At 38.7% G+C, this 26067-nt stretch overlaps 1 protein-coding gene across 1 annotated transcript in view; it reads right to left on the reverse strand.

The window, feature by feature from the left end:
* The window catches only part of KIF13B (kinesin family member 13B), a 198512-nt gene extending 173829 nt beyond the window's left edge, over nucleotides 1-24683 (reverse strand). Inside the window, exons 1-2 of the mRNA XM_055346192.1 lie at nucleotides 24547-24683; nucleotides 7753-7846 (exon numbers count right to left, since the gene is read on the reverse strand). Coding sequence (XP_055202167.1) covers nucleotides 7753-7846; nucleotides 24547-24601 — 149 coding nt within the window. The 5' untranslated portion in view covers nucleotides 24602-24683. The remainder of the gene's footprint in view (nucleotides 1-7752; nucleotides 7847-24546) is intronic.
* Between the last annotated feature and the right edge of the window lie 1384 nt (nucleotides 24684-26067).

Genomic DNA, 26067 nt, shown 5'->3' on the forward strand with positions numbered 1-26067 from the left:
TATTCTCAATAGAGTAACAGTTATCACTTTCACACATATTAATTAAACTTTAGGTTAAACATAACCAAATGGGGGAAAAAGGAACTACCATAGCTTTACTATAAAACAGAAAAACTGCATATCTATGCCATTTATGGCCAATTCCATCCACGTTGAAGAGACTTTCCTACATGTATTAAAGAACAGGTCATCTCACAAAATACCACAGAAATCAGTGTTCAGATTCATTAAGGTCTTGAAGTCTAACAAATGTTTTCTACTTCAGAAAATTCTCATTTTAAAATCTTATAGTTGATGGGGCAGGGTAAAGAAGAATTGTAAGAGAAACTCCCAAGTTAATGATGTATTAACTCTTGTAGTGTTACACACACACACACACACAGGCCAGAAAACACAGGGCTAAAGAGGAAAGCAGATTAACGGACCTAGGTACTGAACAATGCAATTTTTCCTGAGAATTTCCTTCCCTCTTAGGTTTCAGTTCTGGTGTTTAGAGCAGCACCTCTGACAGGCACAGTTCAATGATCCAGTCTCCTCAAAGAGCTGGAAGTACACTAAAACAATTTCACTGCTACTCTTGCTTTCAAGTCCCTGCAAATAACAGATGAAGAGGGAAAAGCTTTTGTTTTGTTTTTTTTCAGAAGGAATAAAGGAGGAATAGGGTATTCGATAAAAAATGAACTTATGATTTTTTCTTAGCTCCTATTAACTTTTTTTTTTTTTTTTTTTTTTTTTTTTGCTTTTAAAAATCAGGCATTAGCCAGCTCTTTCTGTGAGTCTTGCCTCATGCTATAAATCAATCAACCATCAATCAGGCACTATATAGTCAATCTTTGAGTCACATATCTGAACTTCTACTTAAAAAGTCATTTACATATACATAATAGTACGCAAACAATTTACAAATATATATATTGAAAATATAAAGAAATACAAGGGAAAGATTTTTTAAAAAAAGACAACTTCCGGAAGTGGTTAATGGTGGTAGAGAGGAAAGGGATTAAAACTGAAGTTCACAGAAGGCTTAAATTGCATTGGTAAATAACCCAATCAGTTAACATAAGTGTTTAAGTTAAAACAAGGGTTTTTAAAAAAAAAAAAACAAAAAACAAAAAAACATAGAAGTGTTTTATTCTTGAAACCTCCGTGCATACTGTTACTTCTTCAAATTTGTTCAATTTTTAAAAACCTGTCAAGAAATATGGCTCAGTAGAAAAGTATACTAGAATCTGGGATTCCAAATCAGCAGCCAAGGGCTGAATCTGGCCAAGACCTGTTTTGTTTGGACAGCACAATGTTTTGTTTTGCTTTTTAACTGTAATTTGAATGCCTTCGGGCAGGGTATGCACTCTCCAATTAGCTGGAGTCACCACCATTTTCCTTTCAGTAAATGAGAGTTCTTTAAAAGCTTAAGAAATTGTAATCCTCATTCCTACTGCTGGTGGGAATGTTAAATGGTGCTGCCACTTTGGGAAAGTATGGCAGCTCCTCAAAATGTTAAGGACCCAGCAATTTCACTTCGAGAGATCTACCTAAGAGAAATGAAAACATATCTCCACACAAAGACTAATATGCAAATGTTCACAGCGGCATTACTCATAATAGCCAAAAAGTGGAAAAAAAAAATCTAAATATCCATCAACTGATGAATGGATAAACCAAACAATACAATGAAATATTATTCTACCATAAAAGGAATGAAGTACTGATAAGTGCTACTTGGATAAACCTCAAACATCATGCTAAGTTAAAAGGAGCCAATCACAGAAGACTGTATTATTTCATTTACGTGAAATGTACAAAATTGGCAAAACTCAAATCTATAGAGACAGAAAGCAAAGTGATAGAATGATAAAATGTCATAAAATTGGATCATGCTGCTGGCTGCACAACTCAATATAATATAAAACCATAGAACTGTTCACTTTGAAGGAGTGAATTATATGGTATATTTATTACATTTCAATAAAGTAGTTTAAAAATAAATAAACCAAAGACATCCATCCAGTTTTTTTTTTTTTTAAGATTTTATTTATTTAATCACGAGAGACACAGAGAGAGAGAGAGGCAGAGGCACAGGCGGAGGGAGAAGCAGGCTCCATGCAGGGAGCCTGATGTGGGACCGGATTCCGGGTCTCCAGGATCACACCTTTGGCTGAAGGCAGCGCTAAACTGCTGAGCCACTCAGGCTGCCCCCATCCAGTGTTTAGAGCTTATGAATTAATGCCTAAGTTTGATTATTAAATTGTCATGTGGTAAGACAACACATGAGGTAAGAACTATTTTCAGATAATACCAGTATTTGCCTTTTTCACTGTACTGTCCTAGTACTCATGATGCAAAAAAACAATGGCGTGTAAAAGGGTTGGCACTTTTGGCCCAGTGACACCAAAATATACTACTTACTGGTAGCATTCCATTCTTCATTGCCACACACCCAGAGCCAAAAAAAAAAAAAAAAAAAAAAAAAAAAAAAAAAAAAATCTTTTCTCACTTCAGGATGTTCCTGAATCAGGAGGAAAAATGAATTTTATTCAATCTCAACTCCTGAGTACACATCTTTTTTAAAATTACATGTGACAGGGGTGCCTGGATGGCTCAGTTGGTTAAGCATTCAACTCTTGGTTTCAGCTCAGGCCATAGTTTCAGGGTCCTGAGGTTGAGCCTCATGATGGGCTTCTAGCTCTCAGCACAGAGTCTGCTTGGGATTCTCTCTCTCCCTCATTCCCTCTCGCTCTCTCTAAAAATAAATAAAACCTTTCTAAAAAATAAATAAATAAAACCACATGTGACAAAATGGCAAGTAGCTATGAAGCACTTCTGCTGCATACCAAAATATAAAATGTGTGATTCTATGAGTCGTGGGCCAAACTAGTCACTTTTTTAATAGAACAGCATTTTTACCAAAAACAACTATCAATTCCTATGGGAAAATGTATTCGCATTTCATAACTTTTATAACACAACTGTTTCATAAAGTGGATGCTGCACTCTCCACGGGAAATCACACCTTACTCCTTTTTAAAACATTATTATTACAAAAAAAAAAAAAAAACACACAAAACCCAAAACCCAATATTAGTATTTCAATTAACTTTGGCCAGAGTTAGCGAGAAAGGCCTGTTTGGTGGGTAGAGAATGGAGGGAATAAGGCAAAAGGCAGAAGATAAACCTTAGCCTAAGAAACACTTATGCCCTATCATGGTGACAGGCTAACTAGCATTAACACTTATTATAGGATAAAAGCTTAATAAGTTTTAAGAGTTTAAGTTTTGTTTTAATTCAAACAAAATAAGGCTTAAAGATTTATTTAGTTATTTAAAAGGGGACTGTTCCAGGGGCACCTAGCTAGCTCAGTGGGACAAATGTGGGACTCTTGATCTCCAGGTTATGAGTTCAAGTTCCATGTTGGGGGTAGAGATTACTATATATATAAACTTAAAAAAATAAATGGGGACTGTTGTACACCTTGGTATTATTTGTAACTAGTTACAGAAGGGACTTAAAGTGCTCTTAAATCCGAAGATTCAAACATTGAGAATTATGCTTGTAAAAATCTACTAAAAATAGATCATGAATTGGTCACTTATTAGCCCTAAAAGATGATTTAGAAACATGACACTGATGAAGATTCGAAAAATCCCAAGGACCAATCTGGAAAACTAAACTGATTCAAGGCAAAAATAGTAATTCTAAAAAGGCATTTAATTGTACTAGTAGTCTAAGCAGTGTGGTGCTGCACTGAGAAAATACATAGGGCAAATCTCGGAGTGTGTATCTGGTACTCCACATGTAAGGAGTGGAGTACCACATCTGGTGGATGCAAGTACATCAGTCTCTAGCATTTCAGTAGAGTGTTGTAAAACAGAAACAGTTTGTCCTTAATCTTTTCCATATTCGATAAAATGTCCCTTTGTCCTTACCCTATGCTAAGCCAATGTTTTGAGGCAAAGTTTTGATCTGGTTTCCCAAGTTAGTTGATGTTTTATTCACTGTAAACATCAAATCAGGGATCATAGCTCTCTAACAGATGGCAGGTTATTCCCTAAGAATCCCATCAACTTGGGGCAAATTAAGTTTCTGACTTTGCAAAGCTGAAATCTTTCTAGAACTAGATAATTTTTTTAATTTTTAAATTTTTTTTATTTTTGAGAGCATGAGTGGGGGAGGGGATTGGGAGGAAGGGGTAGGGGGAGAGGGAGAGAATCTTAAGCAGGTTCCACACTCAGTGTAAAAGCCCAATCCTGAGACCACCACCAGAGCTGAAGAAATCAAGAGTTAGACACCCAACCCACTGAACCACTTAGGAGCCCCTAGAACTAGATAATTTCTTGATTAGCATGTATACTCTAGTCCTGAACTTAATACATTTTGGTTTAAAAAATTTTACTTCCTTGATGAAGTTCTAGCTCACCAAACAGATCATAAATGTAGCCCTTAATAACAGTAATATTTAAACATTTATATAAGGTTTATTTTATACCAGGCACTGTTATCTTACATATTTTAATTTGCTTTAATTGTCCTAACAACCTACAGGAAGGTACTATTATAATCTCCACTTTACAGATGAATAAAGTGAGGCAAAGGGTAATTAAGTAGCCTGCTCCACAGCACACATGCTAAGTGGTGAAGGTGATATTCAATCCAGGATTTCTGGCTTCAAAGTCAGCATTCTCAATCTCTTAGCCTGTGTTATCAGTTTTCTGAATTTTAAGCATCTTATTTTTCAGAACAGTTTCGAAATTCCACATATCGCACAGCAAGAAATGTTTCCCAAATCCCCATGATTAAGCTATTAAAGTAGAAATGGTTTACCTATTCATTTAACCATGGCTTCTATTAGTTTTAATAACCACAAACAGCAAATCATGAAGCTGTCAGAAGTTAATACAAAGTTAATCAGAAAAATATACAAATCATTATAAAATGTATATATGTCCACTTTCAAAGTATACTAACTTGAGTTAAGTATACATATAAAATTAGTCATGATTTTTAGATTAATAGAATTGGATACTACCCTAAAAGCACAGATTTTATAGCTTTTAAAGAAAAAATACTAATTTGAGCTTTTCTCACTACTAATTTAAACTGACTCAAATCATTTACATGTTAACTTCAAATTCCTAACTCTCTAGTTATAAATATAGCTCCTATAAAACCATAACTTGTTTTATGGATTAGTCATTCTACAAACTAGAATGTAATTAACTTCATATCACATAAAATAGCTTTTAATTTATGTTTTCTTCCAATTTTTCTTCACATTTAATGAAGTCAACGTGTACCACTGGGCTGCTACATTCCAAAATTTCTATTTTCTCCATGATAGTATATTAAAAGAAAAAGTACTTCTCAAAAGGCAATCTTTTATTGTACTAACAAGGTTCTTGTTGGTTTTGTTTTGTTTTCTTTTAAGTTTATTTATATTCTTTAGTAATCTCTACACTAAACATGAGGCTTGAACTCACGACCTGGAGATGAAGAGTCACATGCTCTTCCAAATGAGCCAGGCAACTGCTCTAGCAATGTTCTTGGTTTTTACCTGGGTGTTATAGGAATTATGTTCAACTTATGGAAATTCAACAAGCTATGTATACTTCACTCTTTGTGTATTACATACATTGACTGAAAGCTGTTTTTTAAAAATCTGTGCTTAACTTTACTTCATCAAAGACCATTACATACCAACCTTACTGGAAGTTATCACTTTTTAAAGTTTTTTTTTAATCAAACAATCCTCTGTAGTACTGTGTGATATTAAATTTGTATATGCAGCATATGGAAAAAAAGATACTCTATGGAACCAAGAAGAGCTATTAAATTCTTTCACAAGCCCCTGAGATTTAAAGATCTCAAAAGGAAAGAAAATATATTTTCTCAGCTTTTATGTCATCATTTTATTCTCACAACAACTTTATCGGGTAGATACTATTATATACTTGGGGCAGACTGTGTTTTCCAAAGATAGCCACAGTAATACATGTCCCATCCCAAAGGCTTTTATGTGATATTGATGTTCCTCCAATAAAAGATGAGTCTGAACTCCTCTTCTGGAAATTGTTTAGAGCTTTATATCAGCCATGAGTAAAAAAATGTGAAAAAGATACTGTGTGACTCCCAAGATCAGGACATAAAAAGCAATACTCCTTCCACCTGGCTGTCTTGCTCTCTCAGGACACATGTCCTTGGAACCTACCACCAGATCATGAGTAGGTGTTCTGTGTTCTGCCTACTGCCCCAGCTACATCTCCAGCCAATGGGCATCATAAACCACCAAATGTGGGTGACAACCTTCTCCAATGATCCCAATCCCAACCTTTCAAGTCTTCCAGCTATGCCTCAGACAGCATGGGGCAAAGACAAACGATCCCTGTCATGCCCTGTCTGAATTCCTGACCCACAGAAACCATCAGATAATAAATGATTACTGTTGCCTTCGGCCACTAAGCTTTTTAAGATAGTAGGTCATGCAGCAATAGAAAACTAAAACACTTTATAAATAAGGAACACAGGTAGGTAACCAAGCTACCAAGTGGCAAAGCCAAAATCTGAATCCAAGTCAGCCTACAGATAAAGCCTACCCTCTTTTTATGTAAAATACTGCCCTCAATTATGTTCAGAGGCACCCACAATTACAGAGCACTTTAAAAAGCACTTTAACAATCATTAATTTCATCTTCAGAAACCACTTCTATGCTATAAGGAAAGCAAATACCATACATGTATGGTGTATCATGTCTCAAAAAAGTTAAAAATAACTACTAGTTTAGAAGCTACTAGTTAAAAACAACATAGTTAAGTACGGGTTCAACTTAAGATTTTCTGACTTCAAGTCTAATGCCCTTTCAACTCAATGACTCAACCTGAAAGAACATTTATGGAGTGCCTCCTGTATTTCCATATACAACATTGTCTCTGAAGTTTAAGTTTAATCTACTTCATGCAAAGCACCATGGAAGGCACTGTCTAATTTGTGCCATTCACTTCCAGGGTTATTAGAAAAACATCTCTGAAATCAAGTTGATCTCTATGAGAAGCCAGTCTTCCTCCACTTGGCAACCATTCTCTACATGGCCAACAGACAACTTTTTCCATATCCACCTCTTTAAATACAATATGAAAAAACTGTCAAAGATGACATCTTACCCAACAAAATACAGGCCAAATTCCCTTACTGTCTTTCAAGGTCTTCTGTAATCTGACCCTACCTTATTTGATTAAATTAACTTTCTAAGTTACAAGCAGCAATCCAAAACATATAATAATAATTCAGTCGGGTAGTACAAATGATAGCTTACAGGGATTTGGAGGAGAGGAATCACTGCAGATGCAGGAAAGCCTGGGGGAAGAAGGAGCACTTGAAATGGGCTCTGACAGTAGCAGAATTTAAAGCAACCTAAGCTGAGGAACAACGTAAAGGCCTTCTGTTCTACCCCTACTTCTTCCCATTTACATCTTGCTGATCCTCTGGCTGCCACCATCTCCTTCAAGAAGGCTTCCTCAGTTACTTCACCTTCTGACTTAAAGCCCTCTTTTCTGAGCTTCTGGTACAATTGCTATCTACAACACTCATTCTAGCACTTGGTCATTCCATACTATAGACCTCACTCTTAGACCTGACAGCTTTATGTCGTCACACTGTAATTAAGCATTTGCTATTTGCTAAGCTGAAATCAGCTCAGGAGCCATCATCACACTCAGTCATTTAAAAAAATCCACCGAACAGAACATTGTGTCTTAACTTACCGGACATCTCCTTTGGAAAGATTAGTATTTACAGGACTAAGTATAACTTTGTTTGCATCTACATCCACCACACATTTGGTATGCAAGTCAATTTCTGCAGATAAAAAAGAGAGAGAGAAAAAAAAAGAAAATAGTCATTTTCAAAGTAATATTATTCCAGAAAAATCATTTGACAAAAATCCAACACTCTTTCATGATAAAAACACTCAAACTAGGAATAGAAGAGAACTTCTCAACCTGATAAAGAACATCTACTAAAATCTGCAGCTAACATCATGCTTAGTGGTGAGACTGAATGGCTTACCCTCAAACATCAGGAATAAGACAAGGAAGTTCTATGACAGTAACTTCTACTCAACACTGTTCTAGAAGTTCTGGTCAGGGCAGTTAGGCAAGATAAATAAAAGGGATACAGATTGAAAAAAAGAAGTAAAATTATCTCTATTTGCAATGATGTCATCTTGTACATAGAAAATTCAAAGAAATCCATTTATTCTTTTGTAAAGATTTTATTTATTTAGTCATGAGACTACACAGAGAGGAGAGAGAGAGAGAGAGAGAGAGATAGGCAGAGACACGGGCAGAGGGAGAAGCAGGCTCCATGCAGGGAGCCAGACGCGGAACAGGATCCCGGGTCTCCAGGATCACGCCTGGGCTGAAGGCGGGGCTAAACTGCTAAGCCACCCGGGCTGCCCTCAAAGGAATCCATTTAAAAACTATTAGAATAAACAAGTCTTGCAAAGTCGTAGGATACATGATCAACATACCCAAATCAGTTGTGTTTCTATATACCAGCAATATAAAACCCAGAAGCAGAGTTAAGAAAACAATTTATAATAGCATCAAAAAGACTTAACTACTTAGGAATAAATTTAAAAGAAGTATAAAACTTGGGACACCTGGGTGGCTCAGCAGTTTAGCACCCGCCCTTGGCCCAGGGCATGATCCTGGAGTCCTGGGTTTGAGTCCCACATCAGGCTCCCTGCATGGAGGCTGCTTCTCCCTCTGCCTGTGTCTCTGCCTCTGTGTGTGTGTGTGTCTCATGAATAAATAAATAAAATCTTAAAAAAAAAAAGTACAAAACTTATACAATGAAAATTCCAAAACATTGAAATTCAAGACTGAAATAAATGGGAAGTTATTTTACACTCATGAATTGAAAGACTTAATATTATTAAGATGGCAATACACCCCAAATTGGTCTACAAAATTCAAGGTAATCCCTATCAAAATCCCAGCTAGTTTTTTTTTTTTTTAAGCCAAGCTCATCCTAAATCTATATAGAAATGTGTGAGACCCAGAATAGCCAAATATTCTTGAAAAAGGACAAAGTAGAAAGACTGCACTCACTAATGTCAAATTTAACTAAGAAGCTACAGTAATCAAGATGGTAGGGACTACTATAAGGGCAGAAGGACAGACATACAGATCAATGGAACAGACAGTCCTGAAATATACTGTCATATTTGTGACCAGCGACTTTAACAAGACAATCCAGTGAGGAAACTACAGTCTTTTCAGAAAACAGTGGTGGGACAACTGGATATCCACATGCGAAAAGAATGAACACCGTACACAAAAATTAATTCCAAAAGATCAGACATAAATGTGTAAAAGCTAAAACTAAAAAACTCTTAGAAGAAAACATAAGGGTAAACTCACATGATGTTGGGTTAGGTAAAGGTTTCTTAGACACTAAAAGCACAAGCAATAAAAGGAAAAGTAGGTAACTTGGAGAGCATTAAAATGAAAAACTCTTGTACTTCAGGGCAGCCCAGGTGGCTCAGCAGTTTAGTGCCGCCTTCAGCCCAGGGCATGATCCTGGAGACCCGGGATCCAGTCCCACGTCAGGCTCCCAGCATAGAGCCTGCTTCTCCCTCTGCCCGTGTCTCTGCCTCTCTCTCCCTCTCTCCCTCTCTCTCTCTCTCTCCCCACCCCTTTCATGAATAAATAAAATATTTTTTAAAAAACTTTTGTACTTCAAAGGATGCTGTCAAGAGGGTAAAAAGACAACCCAAAGAATCGAACAAATTTGTAAATAATTTGTAAATTATATATCTCATAAGGTGCATCATAAAACATAAAGAATTCTTACAACTCAATAATAAAAAGGCAAATAATCCAATTTTTAAATGGCAATCAAACTGAATAGACATCTCTAAAAAAAAATGGATACAAAACTGGCCAATAAGCAGAAGACAAGATGCCCAAAATCATTACACATTGGGAAATGTACATCAAAAATACAATAAGATACCACTCACACTCACTAACATAATTACAGTAAAAAAGACAGATAATAACAAGTGTTTAGTGATGATACGGAAAAATGGAACCCTCACACATTACTGATGGGAATGTAAAATGGTGCAGTTACTTTGGAAAACAGTCTGGCAGTTCTTCAAAAGGTTAAACAGAAAGTTGATATTATGACCCATCAATTCCACTTCTAGGTATATATTATCTAAGAGATATGATATGATATGATATGATATTATAGAAATTATAACCTAGGTCTACACAAAAGCTTATCCATAAATAACACTAGTATTTGGCTATTCATAACAGCCAGAAAGGGGAATAATCCAAATGTCCATCAACTAATGAATGGATAAATTTAGTATATCTATAAAATGGAACATTATTTGGCAATTAAAAGGAATAAGGTACTGATACATATTACAACATGAATGAAGGTTGTGCAAAGTGAAAGAAGCCAGTTACAAAATACCACGTTATATGATTCTACCCATTTTGAAATGTCCAGAATAGGCAAATAGAGACAGAAAATAGACTAGTTATTGCCTACAGCTAGGGAGTGACTGCTAATAGGTATGGTGTTTTGCTTATTTTTAATTGAGGTATAATTGACATATAACATTATATTAGTTTCGGGTGTACAACATGATTCCCTATTTGTATACATTGCAAAATTCTCACGACACAAGTCTGATTAATAATTAACATGTCACCATACATAATTACAAAAAATATTTTCATTATGAGAACTTTTAACATCTATTCTCTTAGCAACCTTCAAATATGCAATACAGTATCACTAACTATAGTCACCATGCGGTTACATGGGTATAGTTTTCTATTGAGGGTAAGACAATGTACTAAAATTGATTATGCTGATAACTGCATAATTATTTGAGCATGATAAAAACCACTGAGATGGTTGAATTGTATGATATGTGAATTACATCTCAATAAAGCTATTTTTCCTTTTTTTTCCCAATAAAGCTATTTTTTTAAGTATGGCCATGGCATGTTTATGTTCTCATATTTTTATAATCTTTTTTTTAAGACTTACTTTTTACTTGAGAGAGAGAGTGAACATAAGCAGAGGGAAGGGCAGAGGGAGAGGAAAAAAGAAACACTCAAGCAGGCTCCACGCTAAGCACAGGGCCCAATGACATAAGTCTTGAGCTCATGACCCTGAGATGATGACCTAAGCCAAAATCAACAGTTGGACACTCAACCAATTGAACCACCCAGGCGCCCCTCATATTTTTATATTCTTATATTTTTCTGACGCAAAGTATGAAACTGTTTGCCTTATCTCCATTACCAAAAAATAAGCTCTAAGGAAAAGAGCTGCACTACATTAGTGCTATTTTGTATTTCCCAAAGAACCTTGGCCAAATGTCAATGTCATACTCATTATAACTTAAGAGCATTTCCACGGCTAGAGAAGGTCATTTCTTTCATTTTAATTTACATAACTGAGTTATGTAAATACAAAAAAGCAAAAACAAAAATCTCCCTCCCTGTACCTGCCACAATGTTTCTTATATTGGTTTTTCTGCATTTGTTCTCAAAGATACATTCTAGAAGTACAAAAAATGTAGTGGTCTTTCTTTTAGCCAGCACATCTTTCAGGCAAAGAAAACTGAAACAAAAACTACAGAACTAGGTTTTACCTAGGTGTGGAAGACTAATCCCAAAGCTGCAAATAAATGTTCCACTGTGGTTAACTAGCACTAAGGTCTATAGGCCCAGAGTTCAAGAAAGTTTGTGATCATCACACTTTCTTAATACTCCTCCTTAATGGTTTCTGACCATATTGTATTGGCTGGTCCCTGACAGTCAAATCCATATCATACACAAATGTATTACCAAATCTCCGGAAATTATACTGTATGACTCAGAATCTACTTACTATCTCACCACCCACCACAAAGTTAGTTATTAGTGTCTTGCAAGAATGTTTGGCCTGAGCAAGGGCGTTGCATGTATAGTTCTGCATGCAGTTAGAATGCATGACTGAAAAACTGTAACTCAAATATTTTCTAACTGCTCTGCCTTCATTTCAAATGATCTTGAATTGAGAGGGAATCCAAACATTTTCCTTCAATATATTTGTATGCTTTTCCCCTATCCTCCTCACAGCTCCTCCATTCTCTGCCTCATGACTTCATTAAATAGAACTAATAATTTGGAAACATTAAATGCCATGATGAACCAATCCCTGGAAAACCCTATACAATACATAGAATCACCTTATAACTAATATACCCAACCCAAATTCATTTTGTCCTAAAGACTGCAACAGTTACAAATGTCCCTACATCTAACACCCATGAAAAGTGGCCTTTAAGATATAAACACTATCTTCACTTTATTAGCTCAATTTTTAACCAAACAAAATTCCCACTCTGATTCTATTGAGTGATGGATAGATATTAAGACAAGGCTGCTTATAATATGGGTGGAACATGTAGGACACACACCCAAGCAAATAAAAGCAGTGAAATTTGAAGAGAGTTTAAGGGTCAGAAATGAAAAACATTTATTATAAATGTTATAGGTAAAATACCATCACATGTTACTAGTTGGTTGAATTCAATTATAGTAAAAGGGGCACCTGGCTGGCTCAGTCAATAGAGCATGCAACTCTTGATCTCTGGATTGTGAGTTCAAGCCCCACGCTGGGTGTAGAGATATCATAAAAATAAAATCTTAAAAAAAAAATTACATTGCAACAAGATTCTAAGTACGAAACTTTCTCCATTTAAAACTTCTTGCTCTAGGGCAGCCTGGGTGGCTTAGCAGTTTAGCGCCGCCTTCAGCCCGGAGTGTGATCCTGGAGACCCTGGATCGAGTCCCACATCAGGCTCCCTGCATGGAGCCTACTTCTCCCTCTGCCTGTGTCTCTGCCTCTCTCTCTCTCTCTCTCATTAATAAATAAAAAACCTTTTTAAAAAAAAAAACTTCTTGCTCTACACTGTTGAGAAAGCAAGCAGTAATTAACAATAACAAACTTAGGCTTTAAATTTAATCTGAATTTTAAAAACTAAAAAGAAAATGTTTTTAAATGCTTACTGAAAATCCAAAAGATAAATAGGTTCCTTAGTTTGGAACAATTCTTAGATTAAAAAGATAAGGACCTAGCTGCTACAAGCGCCTTTGCAAAAACAGCATTAAAGCAGTTCCAGGTTCATAGTAGCATTCACAACAACCAAAAGGTGGAAACAATCCAAGTGTCCATTGATGAATCAATAGAAAAACAAAATATGGTATAATTCAATGGAATGTTATTCAACCTTAAAAAGGAATGAAATTCTGCTAAAAAACATAGATAAACCTTGATATTATGCCAAGTGAGATAAGCTAGACAAATACTATATGATTCCACTTATATCAGGTACCTAGAGTGGTCAAATTCATAGAGATAGAAAGTAAGATGGTAGATGCCAGGGGCTGGGCTTAAGGGGCAACAAATACAGAGTTTCAGTTTTAGAAGTTAAAAATGTTCTAGACACAGAGAGTGGTGATGGTTACATAACAACTTAATGCCACTAAGCTGTACACTTAAAAATGGTTTAAGATGGGACACCTGGGTGGCTCAGTGGTTGAGCGTCTGCCTGTGGCTCAGGGTATGATCCTGGGATCCCAGATGGAGTTCCACTTCGGGCTCCTGTGGAGAGCCTGCTTCTCCCTCTGCCTATGTCTCTGCTTCTCTGTCTGTCTCTCTCATGAATAAATAAAATCTTTACAAGTAAAAAATGGTTTAAGACGGTAAATTTTATGTTATATATGTATATATGTGTATATATATATATATATATATACACACATACCTTACCACAATAAAAAAAATAGCACTAAATGCTCACCATTATTATAATAAGTAACACATGCACAACAGTTTATTCCTAGTAATCCTGTAATAATGAGATTGGGATTTAATTAGTACTATGTCTAAAAACCAATAAAAAACCAGAGTGATCTTAAAGTTAAGTAATACTATAAGTTTACGTCATGACTTTTGAAGCTCTACTGTACTTAGAACCACGAATGCTTCAATGTAAGCATGAGTCCTTAGAAAAAAGAAAGAAATTTCCTTCGCTAATACTAAAGATCCCATATTATTTCCCAAACACGATCCTTTTCTAGGTCAAGTTCCTCAAGATGAGTATTAAAATATTAACAGCTGATAATTCAGCTTACTCAGCCAGCAAATTAGTCACCCTGTAAAAGTGAACAATAATTTGAAACAAGTCTTCCTTCAATGTATAAATCAGCTATGGCTCATTCCTCAATGACATCATAGTGAAAGATGGGCGGGGTCTGGGATACTCCCTTTATATAACTCATGCTCCATCTGAGGAAATGCATCTTTCTCAGTGAGGATAAAGTAAGTCTGAATTGCCCACTTAGTAATCTGTTTTCTAATTCTCCAGAAAATAATAATTTTCAAACAAAATATACTACTCAGAAATATAAATGTACCTCCCTTTACCTCCTACCAGTCATGTTCCTAAAAACCTAATTGTAACTTACTCTTAAATTCAAGTCAATTGATTTTCGACAAGAGTGCCAAGACAATCCAATGGGAAAAGTACTGTCACTTCAACAAATCGTGCTGGGACAACTAGATATCCACATGGAATAGGATGAATTTCAACTTCTACCTCACATCACATTCAAAAATTAACTCCAAATGGATCGAAGACATAAATATAAAGTCTAAAACTATAAAACTCTTAGAAGAAAATACAGGCATAAATCCACATGACCTTGAACTAGGTCATGATTCCTTATATGATGTCATTTATCTGCTAAGGGAATAGCATTCAAAATACATAAATAATTCTACTAGCTCAATAATAAAAAGACAAAACAATTTTTAAAATGATAGTTTGAGGGGGTGCCTGGGTGGCTATGTCAGCTGAGCATCCAACTTTTTTATCTCAGCTCAGGCCTTTTTTTTTTAAGATTTATTTATTTACTTGAGAGAGAAAGAGAGAACAAGGGGAGGGACAGAAGGAGAGAGAGAGAGAGAGAGAGAGAGAGATAAAGAGAATCCTCAAGCGGACTCCCAGCTGAGTTGAGCACGGAGCCCAACGTGGGGCTTGATCCCAGGACCATGAGATCTGAACTGAAATCAAGAGTTGGATGTTTAACCAACTGAGCCACCCAGGTGCCCCTCAACTCAGGTCTTGATTTCAGGGTCAGGAGCTCAAGCCCTATGTTGGGCTCCACGCTGGGTCTGGAGTCTACTTAAAATAAAAATAAAAAGAAAATAAAACAATAATTTGAATAGAAATCTCTCCAAAGATCTACAAATAGCCAATAAATATATGAAAAGATGTTCAACATCATTAGACACTGGAGAAATGAAAATCAAAACCACAAGGAGATACTACTTCACATACACTAGGATGGCAATAATCAAAAAGACAGACAAAACATGGGGATCCCTGGGTGGCCCAGTGGTTTGGCACCTGCCTTCGGCCCAGGGTATGATCCTGGAGTCTCGGGATTGAGTCCCACATCAGGCTCCCTACAGGAAGCCTGCTTCTCCCTCTGCCTGCCTCTCTGTGTATCTCTCATGAATAAATAAATAAAATCTTTAAAAAAAAAATCAAGTGTTGGTAAGGACATGGAAAAATCAGAACTTTCATATGTTGTTGGTGAGAATATAAAATGGTGCAGTCACTTTGGAAAACAATATAGCAGTTCCTCAAAAGTTAGAGTTACTGGATGACCCAGCAATTCCACTTCTATGTATATATACAACCAAAAGAAATAAAAATATACATCTACACAAAAAGTTATACACAAATGTTCACAGAAGCATTCATAATAGCCAAAAAGTGTAAACAAGCCAAATGCCCATCAAGTAATCAATGAGTAAACAAATGCAGCATATCTGTTATCACGTAATATTATTCAACTTTAAAAAGAAATGAGTACTGACTCATGCTACAACACAGATAAACCCTGAATACATTATACCAAGCGGGGAAAAAGTCAGATACAAAAGTCCACATACTGCATGATTCCATTTATATGAAATGCCCAGAATAGGCAAATCCATAGAGACAAGAAGTAGAGCAATGGTTGCCAGGGGCAAGGAAGAAGGATGGGTGTGTTTGGGGTGGGGGAGTAGACAGTGACTGCGAGTGGGGACAGAGTCTCTCCTTGGAATGATGAACATGTTCTGCAACCAGATATTGGTGATGGTTGCACAACTCTGCAAATACACCAAAACCACTGAATTGTACAGTTTTGATGAATTATATCTCAAAAAAATTAGAAAGAATGATCTCACAACCCTCAATAGATATAAAATATGGTTAGAGTTCTTCAATTTCTAAACACTCACTACTCTCAAGATCCCAGTCAAACCAATTCTTCTCACTCTCAAATAATCTCACAATCTACCTCATCAAGCAAATTATGCTCTCCAGGCCTTCTCATTACATAATTATCCTCTTCTTCCCGTATTTCAAAAATTTCCCTATTGGCTCTTTCTGTCCATAATGAAGTTTGAACATCTCATAAAAAAAGGTCTGTTCCTAATACAACTCCAGATACGACTCTTTACCCTTCCCTTCTAAATGAAGTTTTTTGAAAATAAAAAATTGTGTATTCACTGCCACCATACTGGCAACCCACTTATTTATCAGCCCACTATTATTAACAAACACTAATTCATTTATCCAGTCAAAATTATTCTGAAAATTACCACTGATTGCCATTATGCCAAATCTACTGAACACAATTATTACGTGCCATTCCTGTGTTATCTGGCTACCAACTATTCATTCTTTGACATATTTTCTCTCTGGGCTTCCCTATTACTTTTTTTTTTTTAAGACTTATTTGCTTATTTATTTGAGAGAGAGAGAGAGTGAACAATTGGGAGGGGCAGAGGGGGAGAGAGAATCCCAAGCAGACTCTGCACTGAGCACAGAGCCCAACATGGGGCTCGACATGGAGCTTGATCTCACAACCCTGAGATCACAATCTAAGCCGAAACCAAGAGTTGGTCTCTTAGCCAACTGTGCCACCCAGGGGCCTCCTGGGCTTTCATATTACTTTAACTTGCCTCTCCTCGTATGTCTCTCTTCTTGGCTCTATGACCTCCTCCTTCACACACACCTTAATTTGGTACTCTATCTTCTACCTACAGTAATGACTCCCAAATGTATGACTCTACACACATCTCCAGTCCCTTAGGTTCAGACTCATATGCAACAGCATACTGGATCCACCCACTTGACTAGACTTCAGACGTCTAAAACTCAACAAGTCTGTTTAGTTTCTTCCAAGTATACACGATATCTTATTTATATTTGTAGGTGTAGCATATAGCCTGTGATAAGGACTGACTAAATATTGTTGAATGTCCAGAATAAAACTCATCATTTCCTATACCTCCACCTTAAAACCTGCTTCTCCTATATTTCTGATGTCAATGACCCCAACATTTATTTACTTAGTCATCTAAATCATCTAAACCAGAAACTTTGCAGTCTTCCTGTATTTCCTAAATTTCAGTTGCTTCCATGTCACCTTGACACATTCTTGCTGGGTATACCTAAAATGCTAGGCCATAGATGTTCTTTATCCAACCCCTCACTCAGGACTGTGTTTGTAGCCAGCAACCCTCAGGGACAAAGTCTTCCTTCTGGACAAAGAGCAGGCTTGCTTACCACTTAAAACAATGGATTCCCCAAGCCCAGTGTTCCTCAGATGCAGCACAAACTCACTGCTTGCACAGCATCTATCTGGACTTTCCACACCCTTGTGGGATTGGCAAGCAAGGGGAGCTGCTCACATTGCTTGCCATGCCATGAGTAAGTCCTCTGGCCCAGAAGTCCCATGTCTCCTACCAACAACCATGAAACAGTTAACTAGCTAACTTATAAGCTTAGCAGGGTAAAAACAGATTAATTCCAACGACTTGTGTACCCCATCTACCTGCCCATGGTCTCCAACACAGTCCTTACCACTCTCAAGTCTCACTCCCATTCCTTTAATTCATAATGCATTAGCATCACTGTGTACATATATTCTTATAATTGACTCACCTGTGCATCTCTATTACCAAGAAGACAGTGAGCTCCTTTAGTCAAAGATCACGACTTATGCTTCTCACGTATCTTATACATCTTTGAAAATTATGTAAACTCAAAAATGCAAGGTCCCTTTAAAGATTATCATGTCCAAAACAGTAGCGAAAGCACAGGGTTTAATGGCACAGTAGGTGAAATTCAGGCTGAAAATATTTGTCTTGTAATTCTGGGGAAGTTTACTTGCCCCCTCTCTGAGATTCTGTTAAATGATTACTCCATTTCAAAGTTTTGTTTGAAGAGTATCGCTTAAAAAGTACCAAACTCTGGGGCACCTGAGTGGCTCAGTCAGTTAGCATCTGCCTTTGGCTCAGGTCATGATCCTGGAGTCCTGGGATCAAGCCCCACATGGGGCTCTCTGCTCAGCAGGGAGTCTGCTTCTCCTTCTGTCCCTCACCCCACTTATGCTCTTTTTCTCTCTCTCAAATAAATAAATCTAAGAAAAAAAAAAAAGTCCTGAGCTCTGTAGCTCACAAACAGAAAACTCTCACAAACAAGTAGCTATTCTTTCCTTCAATCAACACATATTGAATGGGCTAATATCACCTTTTAAAGATATCTACAGCACCTGAAAGCTCAAGCCCAGTTACCAATTAAGTCATGGTTTTGTGTCCCAGAGGCCAGTGAGTGTCACACATTTCCCTATAAATTACACTGCTCATCTCTGCCAAGTTTTTTTTTTTAATGTGCTCTGTTGAACACAAGGGGAACACGATCAGCAAGCTGAGAGATCAATAATAATCCATTTCTACTCAATAAACATCTCCATTCATCAGCTTAATGAATAGTTTTGTCAGTGGTTTCCTTCATCTTCAGATCTTAAGGATTGGAAAAGTTAGATATTCGTCATTGCTTTATGGAGGTAAGGGGGGTAAAAGTAAATGCCAACTCAAACAAATTTTTATTTTATCATATAAATTTGTACTTTCTTCTCCAAAAGCTCTGACCCTGTATGTATAAATCCCAATTTCAGTCATTGAGTGGACAACAGAAACAAAACAATGTTGTAATAGATGTGTGTCTCATTCTCCATTAGCATATCAAGCAGATGCTAGAAAACAAGGATCTTCTGTTTTAGAAAGTATGTAAGAAATTTCCATCCATAGACAACCTCAACTCCATTACCAGTTATTCTGTGGGACCAGCAATGGCCTCAAGGTCAAAACCACCTTCCTGTTTCAGAATCTCACTACCTAGCCCCTTCATTTCCTAAGGATCACCTGTGGTGTCTTTACAGACTGCCAGAGTGTTCTCTCAGCTTCTTGCTTCCTCAGTTTCACCTGTCTTCTGAGTCACAATGGTTTACCTAAGTTTTGATCAGCCTCCTGATTCTTCCTATTCACAGGGCTTCATTTTCACCACCCTGCTCTTAAATGTTACCCAGCTATGCCCTGAATCAGGCATCTACCCAGGTTTTCCATCCTGCCCTGAGACCTGGCAATCTTTCTCCTTCATCCTTGTGTCCAAGATCCATGGAAGTTCTACAGGGCTAAATAGACCACATGAACTAGCCACCCTAACCCAGGCTTCTGGGCTTAGCTAGCACTCAGGGCTCCCTGCAATTCCACCCTACCTTTCTTTCTTTTTTTTTTTTTAGACTTTCTTTATTCATGAGAGACACACACACACACAGAGAGAGAGAGAGAGAGAGAGAGAGAGAGAGAGAGAGGAGAGAGAGAGAGACAGAGACACAGGCAGAGGGCAAAGCAGGCTCCATGCAGGGAGCCCGATGTGGAACCCGATCCCGGGTCTCCGGGATCACGCCCTGGGCTGAAGGCAGTCGCTAAACGGCTGAGCCATCCAGGGATCCCCCACCCTACCTTTCTAATCTCATCCTTCTCCACTCAAGCTCACAGAATCCTCCTTTCTGGCAGGTTTAGCCTGCCTCTGCCATCTAAACTTGCCTGGCTCATTCCTGTCTCTGTGCCTTTGCTCTTGGGCCATACTTCCTCCCCAAAGAACCAATGCTCTCTCTTCACCTGCTACCATGAACCCCATTCCGATCATTAGATTCCTCCCTCCACGTCTAATCAAGGTTCTTCCTCCCCACAGAAGCCTTCCCTGATCACCAGGCCTCCAGGGATCTTGCACTCCTCTGAATTCCTGTATTTGCCAATCACTCACCTGGCAATCTGCGATAGATGTTTGTTTACCTTTTATCTTTTCATGTGTGAGCCACTTCCTCATGACCATGAACCATAAAGCACAACTTTAAAAAGCTGAGTACTATAAGAGAAGTCAACACGAAGAGAGAGTTTTCAGGACTTAAGGGTCTCTCGACAAGAACAAGCAATTTCATTTTTTCATGTTTCTTTCTAGCCCTTGCCATTCCTGTTTACATTTTTACAGAGTAATAATCATCATAATGCACATACTGTTTTACATTCTGCTTTTTCTGCTAACATAGAAAACTGTCTTCTTTTTAAAATAATGTTGATTTTCAACATTTTTAATATCTCCATAGCAATCTTTGCACTGAGATTCTAGGCTACAATTTACTTAAGCATTGACTTTTATCAGACAGTCACATTCTTCTGTCTCTTTGTGCCTTTCACTGCATCAAGTACTATAAAATGTAAAGTAAACCCTTGAGAAATGCCTGTTGAAATATATTTATTATCCATCTTCCCTAACAACTGAATTAACCCCTTTCACTATCCAGCTAAATATCTAATGTAATTTTTGGTTTCACTACCTTAAGCTAGATAGGTAAGAAACAGATTTTCCAAACACTTTTGATGTAAATGTATTTATTTTGGTAGTTGATCTTATACACATTTAAACATGGGAGGCCCCCGGCAGAAAGGCAATAAGATCCCATCATATCTAATATAAACTAGACACCTGGCAGGTATTCGGTAAATATTAAATGTTTTTTAAACCACCCGAGTTACAAAACATCAAATTCCTAAACAGGAGAGTGTCACTGATCTAGCCAGTACTATCAATTATGCTTGTAAGCCTTTCAGTTCATTTAATAATTAGACTGGTTAATAATGTATGAATGGGTGTTCCTTACAGTATATAGAAGAACACAACCGGAGTTACCTGATGAGTTGTCCAAGTCTGAAAAATAACATGATAAACCAAACGATATCTGCAAGCAGAACTTCAAGATCTCATGACAAAACAATTTTACAGCTGTTCTTCAGCTTAAGTACTTATTTCAAATGAAGAAAAGCAAAAACAAAAGTTGCAATATTAGAAGTAGGTAAAATTACATGCATGTGAATACAAACCAGAATGGAAATTAGAAAATGACAGTGTGAATTGTTAGAATGGAAGGATGTCATAGACTTTTTCCCTTTTATGTTTCGTTAGTGCAATGTTAAAATATATAACAAGAAAAATACTATTAAGAAAAGCATATTCGGGATCCCTGGGTGGCGCAGCGGTTTGGCGCCTGCCTTTGGCCCAGGGCGCGATCCTGGAGACCCGGGATCGAACCCCACGTCGGGCTCCCGGTGCATGGAGCCTGCTTCTCCCTCTGCCTATGTCTCTTTCTCTCTCTCTTTCTCTCTCTGTGACTATCATAAATAAATAAAAATTAAAAAAATACATTAAAAAAAAGAAAAGAAAAGCATATTCATTAGCCATTATAATTCTTGCTATTATTGAACTAGAGCATACTGCTTAATGTTGTTAAAACAACTATGTTTCCCAAACCACATATAATTTAGCATAAAAGACCAAAACTCTTACTTCCATGATCAATGTTAAATAATAAACCAACTAACTACCTTAATACCTTAGCAGAGAAACTGAATCAGATGAAGAACTTAATGGTACACTAGAAGTTTATTGCAAATTTCAGATTACCTCAAAGAGCAGCCAATATGATTCCAAACATCAGAATCTATACGCCAAAACTTCCTCATCCTGATAACCCATTCTCTACTCATTCTTATTTGTGAAGAGTGATTTCTGAGTTTGCATCCTGAACTGATACGAGAAAAAATCCTGACTAGAAGTTTACTATTTGTGGTAAGTATACACTACTACTTACTTATTACACTATTTTTCCCAGAAGTAATGATTAGTCAAAGTAATATGATTCTTTCCAAAATTACTGGAAAGAAATGTACTTCTGTTTTAGTCTTTTTAAATAAATTCCAGATAGCAGTTTAAAAATCACTGGCTTTAGGGGAGCCTGGCTGGCTCAGTCAGTGGAGCATGCAACTCTTAATCTCAGGGTTGTAAATTCAAACTCCACGTTGGGTGTGGAGATTACTGAAAAATGAAATCTTAAAAAAAAAAAAAGAAAGAAAAAGAAAGAAAAGAAAAAAAACCACTGGCTTTAGAATTCCACTACAACGTATTCCATTGCATTCGAGATATATGTAAATGACGACTTCATGACAAAACAGAAATAGAATCAACTTTAATTATCTGTGGTAATCACAGCAAAAAGAAGTCCATGTGCATTCAGGAAATACAAGGCTAGGTAGAGATGGCACTAAATGAAGGGGGAAGCAATTTGCCACAATAAGGCACTTCCATTTATAGAGTAATGGATCCATGTATAAATCTTCATTTGAAAATGAATTCAAAGGAACATCCAATCCACAGCTAAAATTATTATTCTGTGTGTCCTCTGAAACTCTGATACTGCCAATTATCACAATCTAATGACAATTTATAACAACAGTACTTCCCCTCAAAAAATGAAATTCACGGCGGGGGAGGGGTCGGGGAGAGGGAAGGATTCTAATTATGTGAGATATAGGTCTTTTGTGATGGTTGGTTAGCTGCAACTTTTTAGCACTGACATTTCCCAGTTTTTTCTGAAAAGGCAATTTTAAGAGTTTGCTCAAATCACCCTTTCAGAATCAAAACCCAAATAAAGTTGTTTCTTGTGGCTTGCTTCTTCGTTTTTTCTTAATCATTAGGACGGTAATAAACTTGAGTAAAGATGCCTGCGCACGTAAGAACAGAAGCTTCTGAAAATTTTGAAGTTCATCTAATATCCTTTAATTTTGTCAAAGGAAAGACCTGAAAACCCGAAACTGCACTAGTTTAAGTATGGGGGGGGGGGTGCTGGGGAAGGACGCTTCTGTCACGTGACAGCCTTAAACAGACCTAGCAGGCACCCCAGGAATCACCCACTCTAATAGAAGATACGACTCCAAGAGATAAACCAACTTTCAAAAGGGCAACCCAACAAAACATGCTGTCAACTGGTTGATCTGTGTATCTCAATATATACAAAAGACAGCAAGGAAAAGGAAAAGCTGAAAACAACTCGTAATTTCTAGAGACTTAACGCTTGATTATGAACAAAGAAATTGCAAAAACGTCTTAGAAGTGACTCTGACACAAGATTTTGATTAGCTCAGAATCTTATCAACTGAAGCGTCATCTCCTGGGATTTTAACAGTGACCTCAATAACACACCACCGTATAGAAAGGGCCTGCAAAAATACATTATCTCATTTAAAGTTACTTGCCCAACCAACGCTGCTACTTAAGTAAGGAAAGCCATGACCCAGCCCACCTCCTCTTGGTACTTGGCGTTGGGGGGGCGGGGGGGGGTTCTCTTCCTCCATTTGACTAAAGATGATTTAAAATGTACTCGGTTTATCTGCTTTCTCTACCCTCCCTGCAGAATTGAGAGAATGTCTGAAAGATACAATTTCACAAGAATCTTGGCACTTAAACTATTTATTGTTGGAGAGATGACGAATATGACTGCAAGCAAAAACAAAACTATCTCAACAAGTCAAAAAAAAAAAAAAAAAGCAAAAAAGCAGGGAGGTGGAAGGGCATCTCTTTTACCCAACTTTAAAGTCCTTGCAATTCTTGATGACCGTCCAGGATAAATGTACAGAAAGTTCAAAAAAAAAAAAAAAGAGGCATTTTTTTGCACTTGAGTGCTTTCTCGGGAGTAAACTAAATTCCCTGCCATTTTTTTTTCCTGCCGCGGACACAAAAGTGTAGGGTTTGGGGTGGCCCGTGGGGGCCTCGGGGTCCCCGGCTGCTCCGGCCAGGCTGGAGGGGTGAGGACCCTCTGACAGCTGGCAGGGAGAAAGCGGGGGAGGGGGGCGCGGCGGGGCACGAGCGAGGGGCAGGGGTGGGGAGGGGGAGGAGGAAGCGAGCCCGGGGCGAGGGACCAGAGCGCCCTCCCGCAAGGGCAGGGGAGGCGAGAGGGCGAAAGGGCGCCGGGGCGGGGCGGGCCGGGCGCGCCGGCGGAAGGGGCAGCGGAGCGGGACGTGGGCCCCGCGGCGCCCGGGACGCGGTGCGGGCGAGGGGAGGGGCGTCCCCGCGCAGGACGAGATTTCGGGACGCGCTGGCCGCTCTCTCGCCTGGACGCGCGGACTGCAGGGGCGGGGCCGGCCGGACCCCACACGGCGGCCGCGGCTGAGGGAAGGGCGCGCCAGGCACCTGCCGCCTCCACCGCGGCGGCCCCGGCAGGCTCGGCTCTCACCTCTCCGGTTCATGGGCCGGATCCGCACGGCCACTTTCACTTTGGAGTCCCCCATCCTGCTGCCGCCGAGGATCTCCCTCGGCTTCCGTCTGCCGCGGCCACCGGGCAACTCTTCGGGACTGGCCGGGCGGGAGGGGGCTGCGGGCGGGAGGGGCGGGGCGGGGGCGGAGCCGGGGCGGGGCGGGGCCGGTCGCGGGGCGCCCGGCGCGCGTCCGCGGGGCATGATGGGACTTGTAGTTCCTGAAGGTGGACGAGGGCTTGACAGCGGCGGAGGAACTCGGCTCTGCGCTGTCTGGAACGTGTGCATGCCCCCTCTGCCTCTACGCCGTTCTGCTCTGACAGCTAGCACTGAAACAGAAGCCCTCGATGAGCCGATACCGCACCTGAAGACAAAGAGTGGAATAGACGGCATCGCAGACCCTGAGAGTGACCTCATGAGGACTCTCATTTCCTGCCAACCTTGAAGCATGATCCCTGGCTCGACTTCTTCGGCCGGGATTGCACTCCTGGCCTTGTTTGCTGGAAGTCATCCTTCAAGACAAAGCGAAAGTTAACCTCTTCTGGAAGTCTTCATAGATCCACTTGTTAAGCCTAGACGACCCCGCCCTCAGCCCCTTCCAGTTGAGACCTTGGGCTCTGCAACCAATCTGAATTCAAATCCTGCGTCAGCAGTTCCCAGCGGTGTGACCACGGACAAGTGATTTGACCGCTTAAGGCTTGTCTTTTCATAATTAAAATGAAAACATTTATGCCTATTTCATAGGATTGTTTCAAGGCTTAAATGAGTTAATACATGTAAAGTTCTTAAAAAAAAAACAAACCTCTGGCACGTTGGAAGTGCTCGATAAACGTAAGTCATAATGATCTTTGTTTTAGCATTTATCCTGCCATTATTTGCTCTTGGATCATGTCATTTTTTTAAAGATTTTATTTATTCATGAGAGACACAGAGGCAGAGACATGGTCAGAGGGAGAAGCGGGCTCCTTGATTTGTGGGGAGCTTGATGCAGGACTCCATCCCAGGACCCTGGGATCATCCCCTGAGCCAAGGCAGCCACCCAACCACTGACCCAGGCATCCCTCGGATCATGTATTTTTTAAGCCATGTCTTGTATGTGTAGCCTTGCCTGTATTAGACACTTAGTAAACATTTATTGCATAAATGAATAAATGCGTGAATGAGGCCGCACTAAAATTAGCGCCTTACTAACCCCAAGCAGAGACTGTGAACTGGTGGCCTGAGGGCAAGATCTGGCTTGCAACTCTGTTCCATTTGGCACAACAGTACTGGCCAACGCATGAAAATTAGGAGACTTGCCCATTCAGTTCTGGGTCTACATTACATATTAGGAATAATGGATTGGAACTGGGTCCCTGTGGCCACCTTCATGAGAGGCAGGGTTGTCCATTTCACCATCGCCTCCTTCCACTCTGCTTTACCACTCCTGTGTCTGAATCCCATAGGTTTGGGATGCCTACTTGGATATGTTTAAATGATAGCACAAAACTTAGAACTATTTT

The sequence above is a fragment of the Nyctereutes procyonoides genome, unplaced genomic scaffold (assembly GCF_905146905.1).
Source record: "Nyctereutes procyonoides isolate TBG_1078 unplaced genomic scaffold, NYPRO_anot_genome, whole genome shotgun sequence".
Taxonomy (NCBI): Eukaryota; Metazoa; Chordata; class Mammalia; order Carnivora; family Canidae; genus Nyctereutes; species Nyctereutes procyonoides.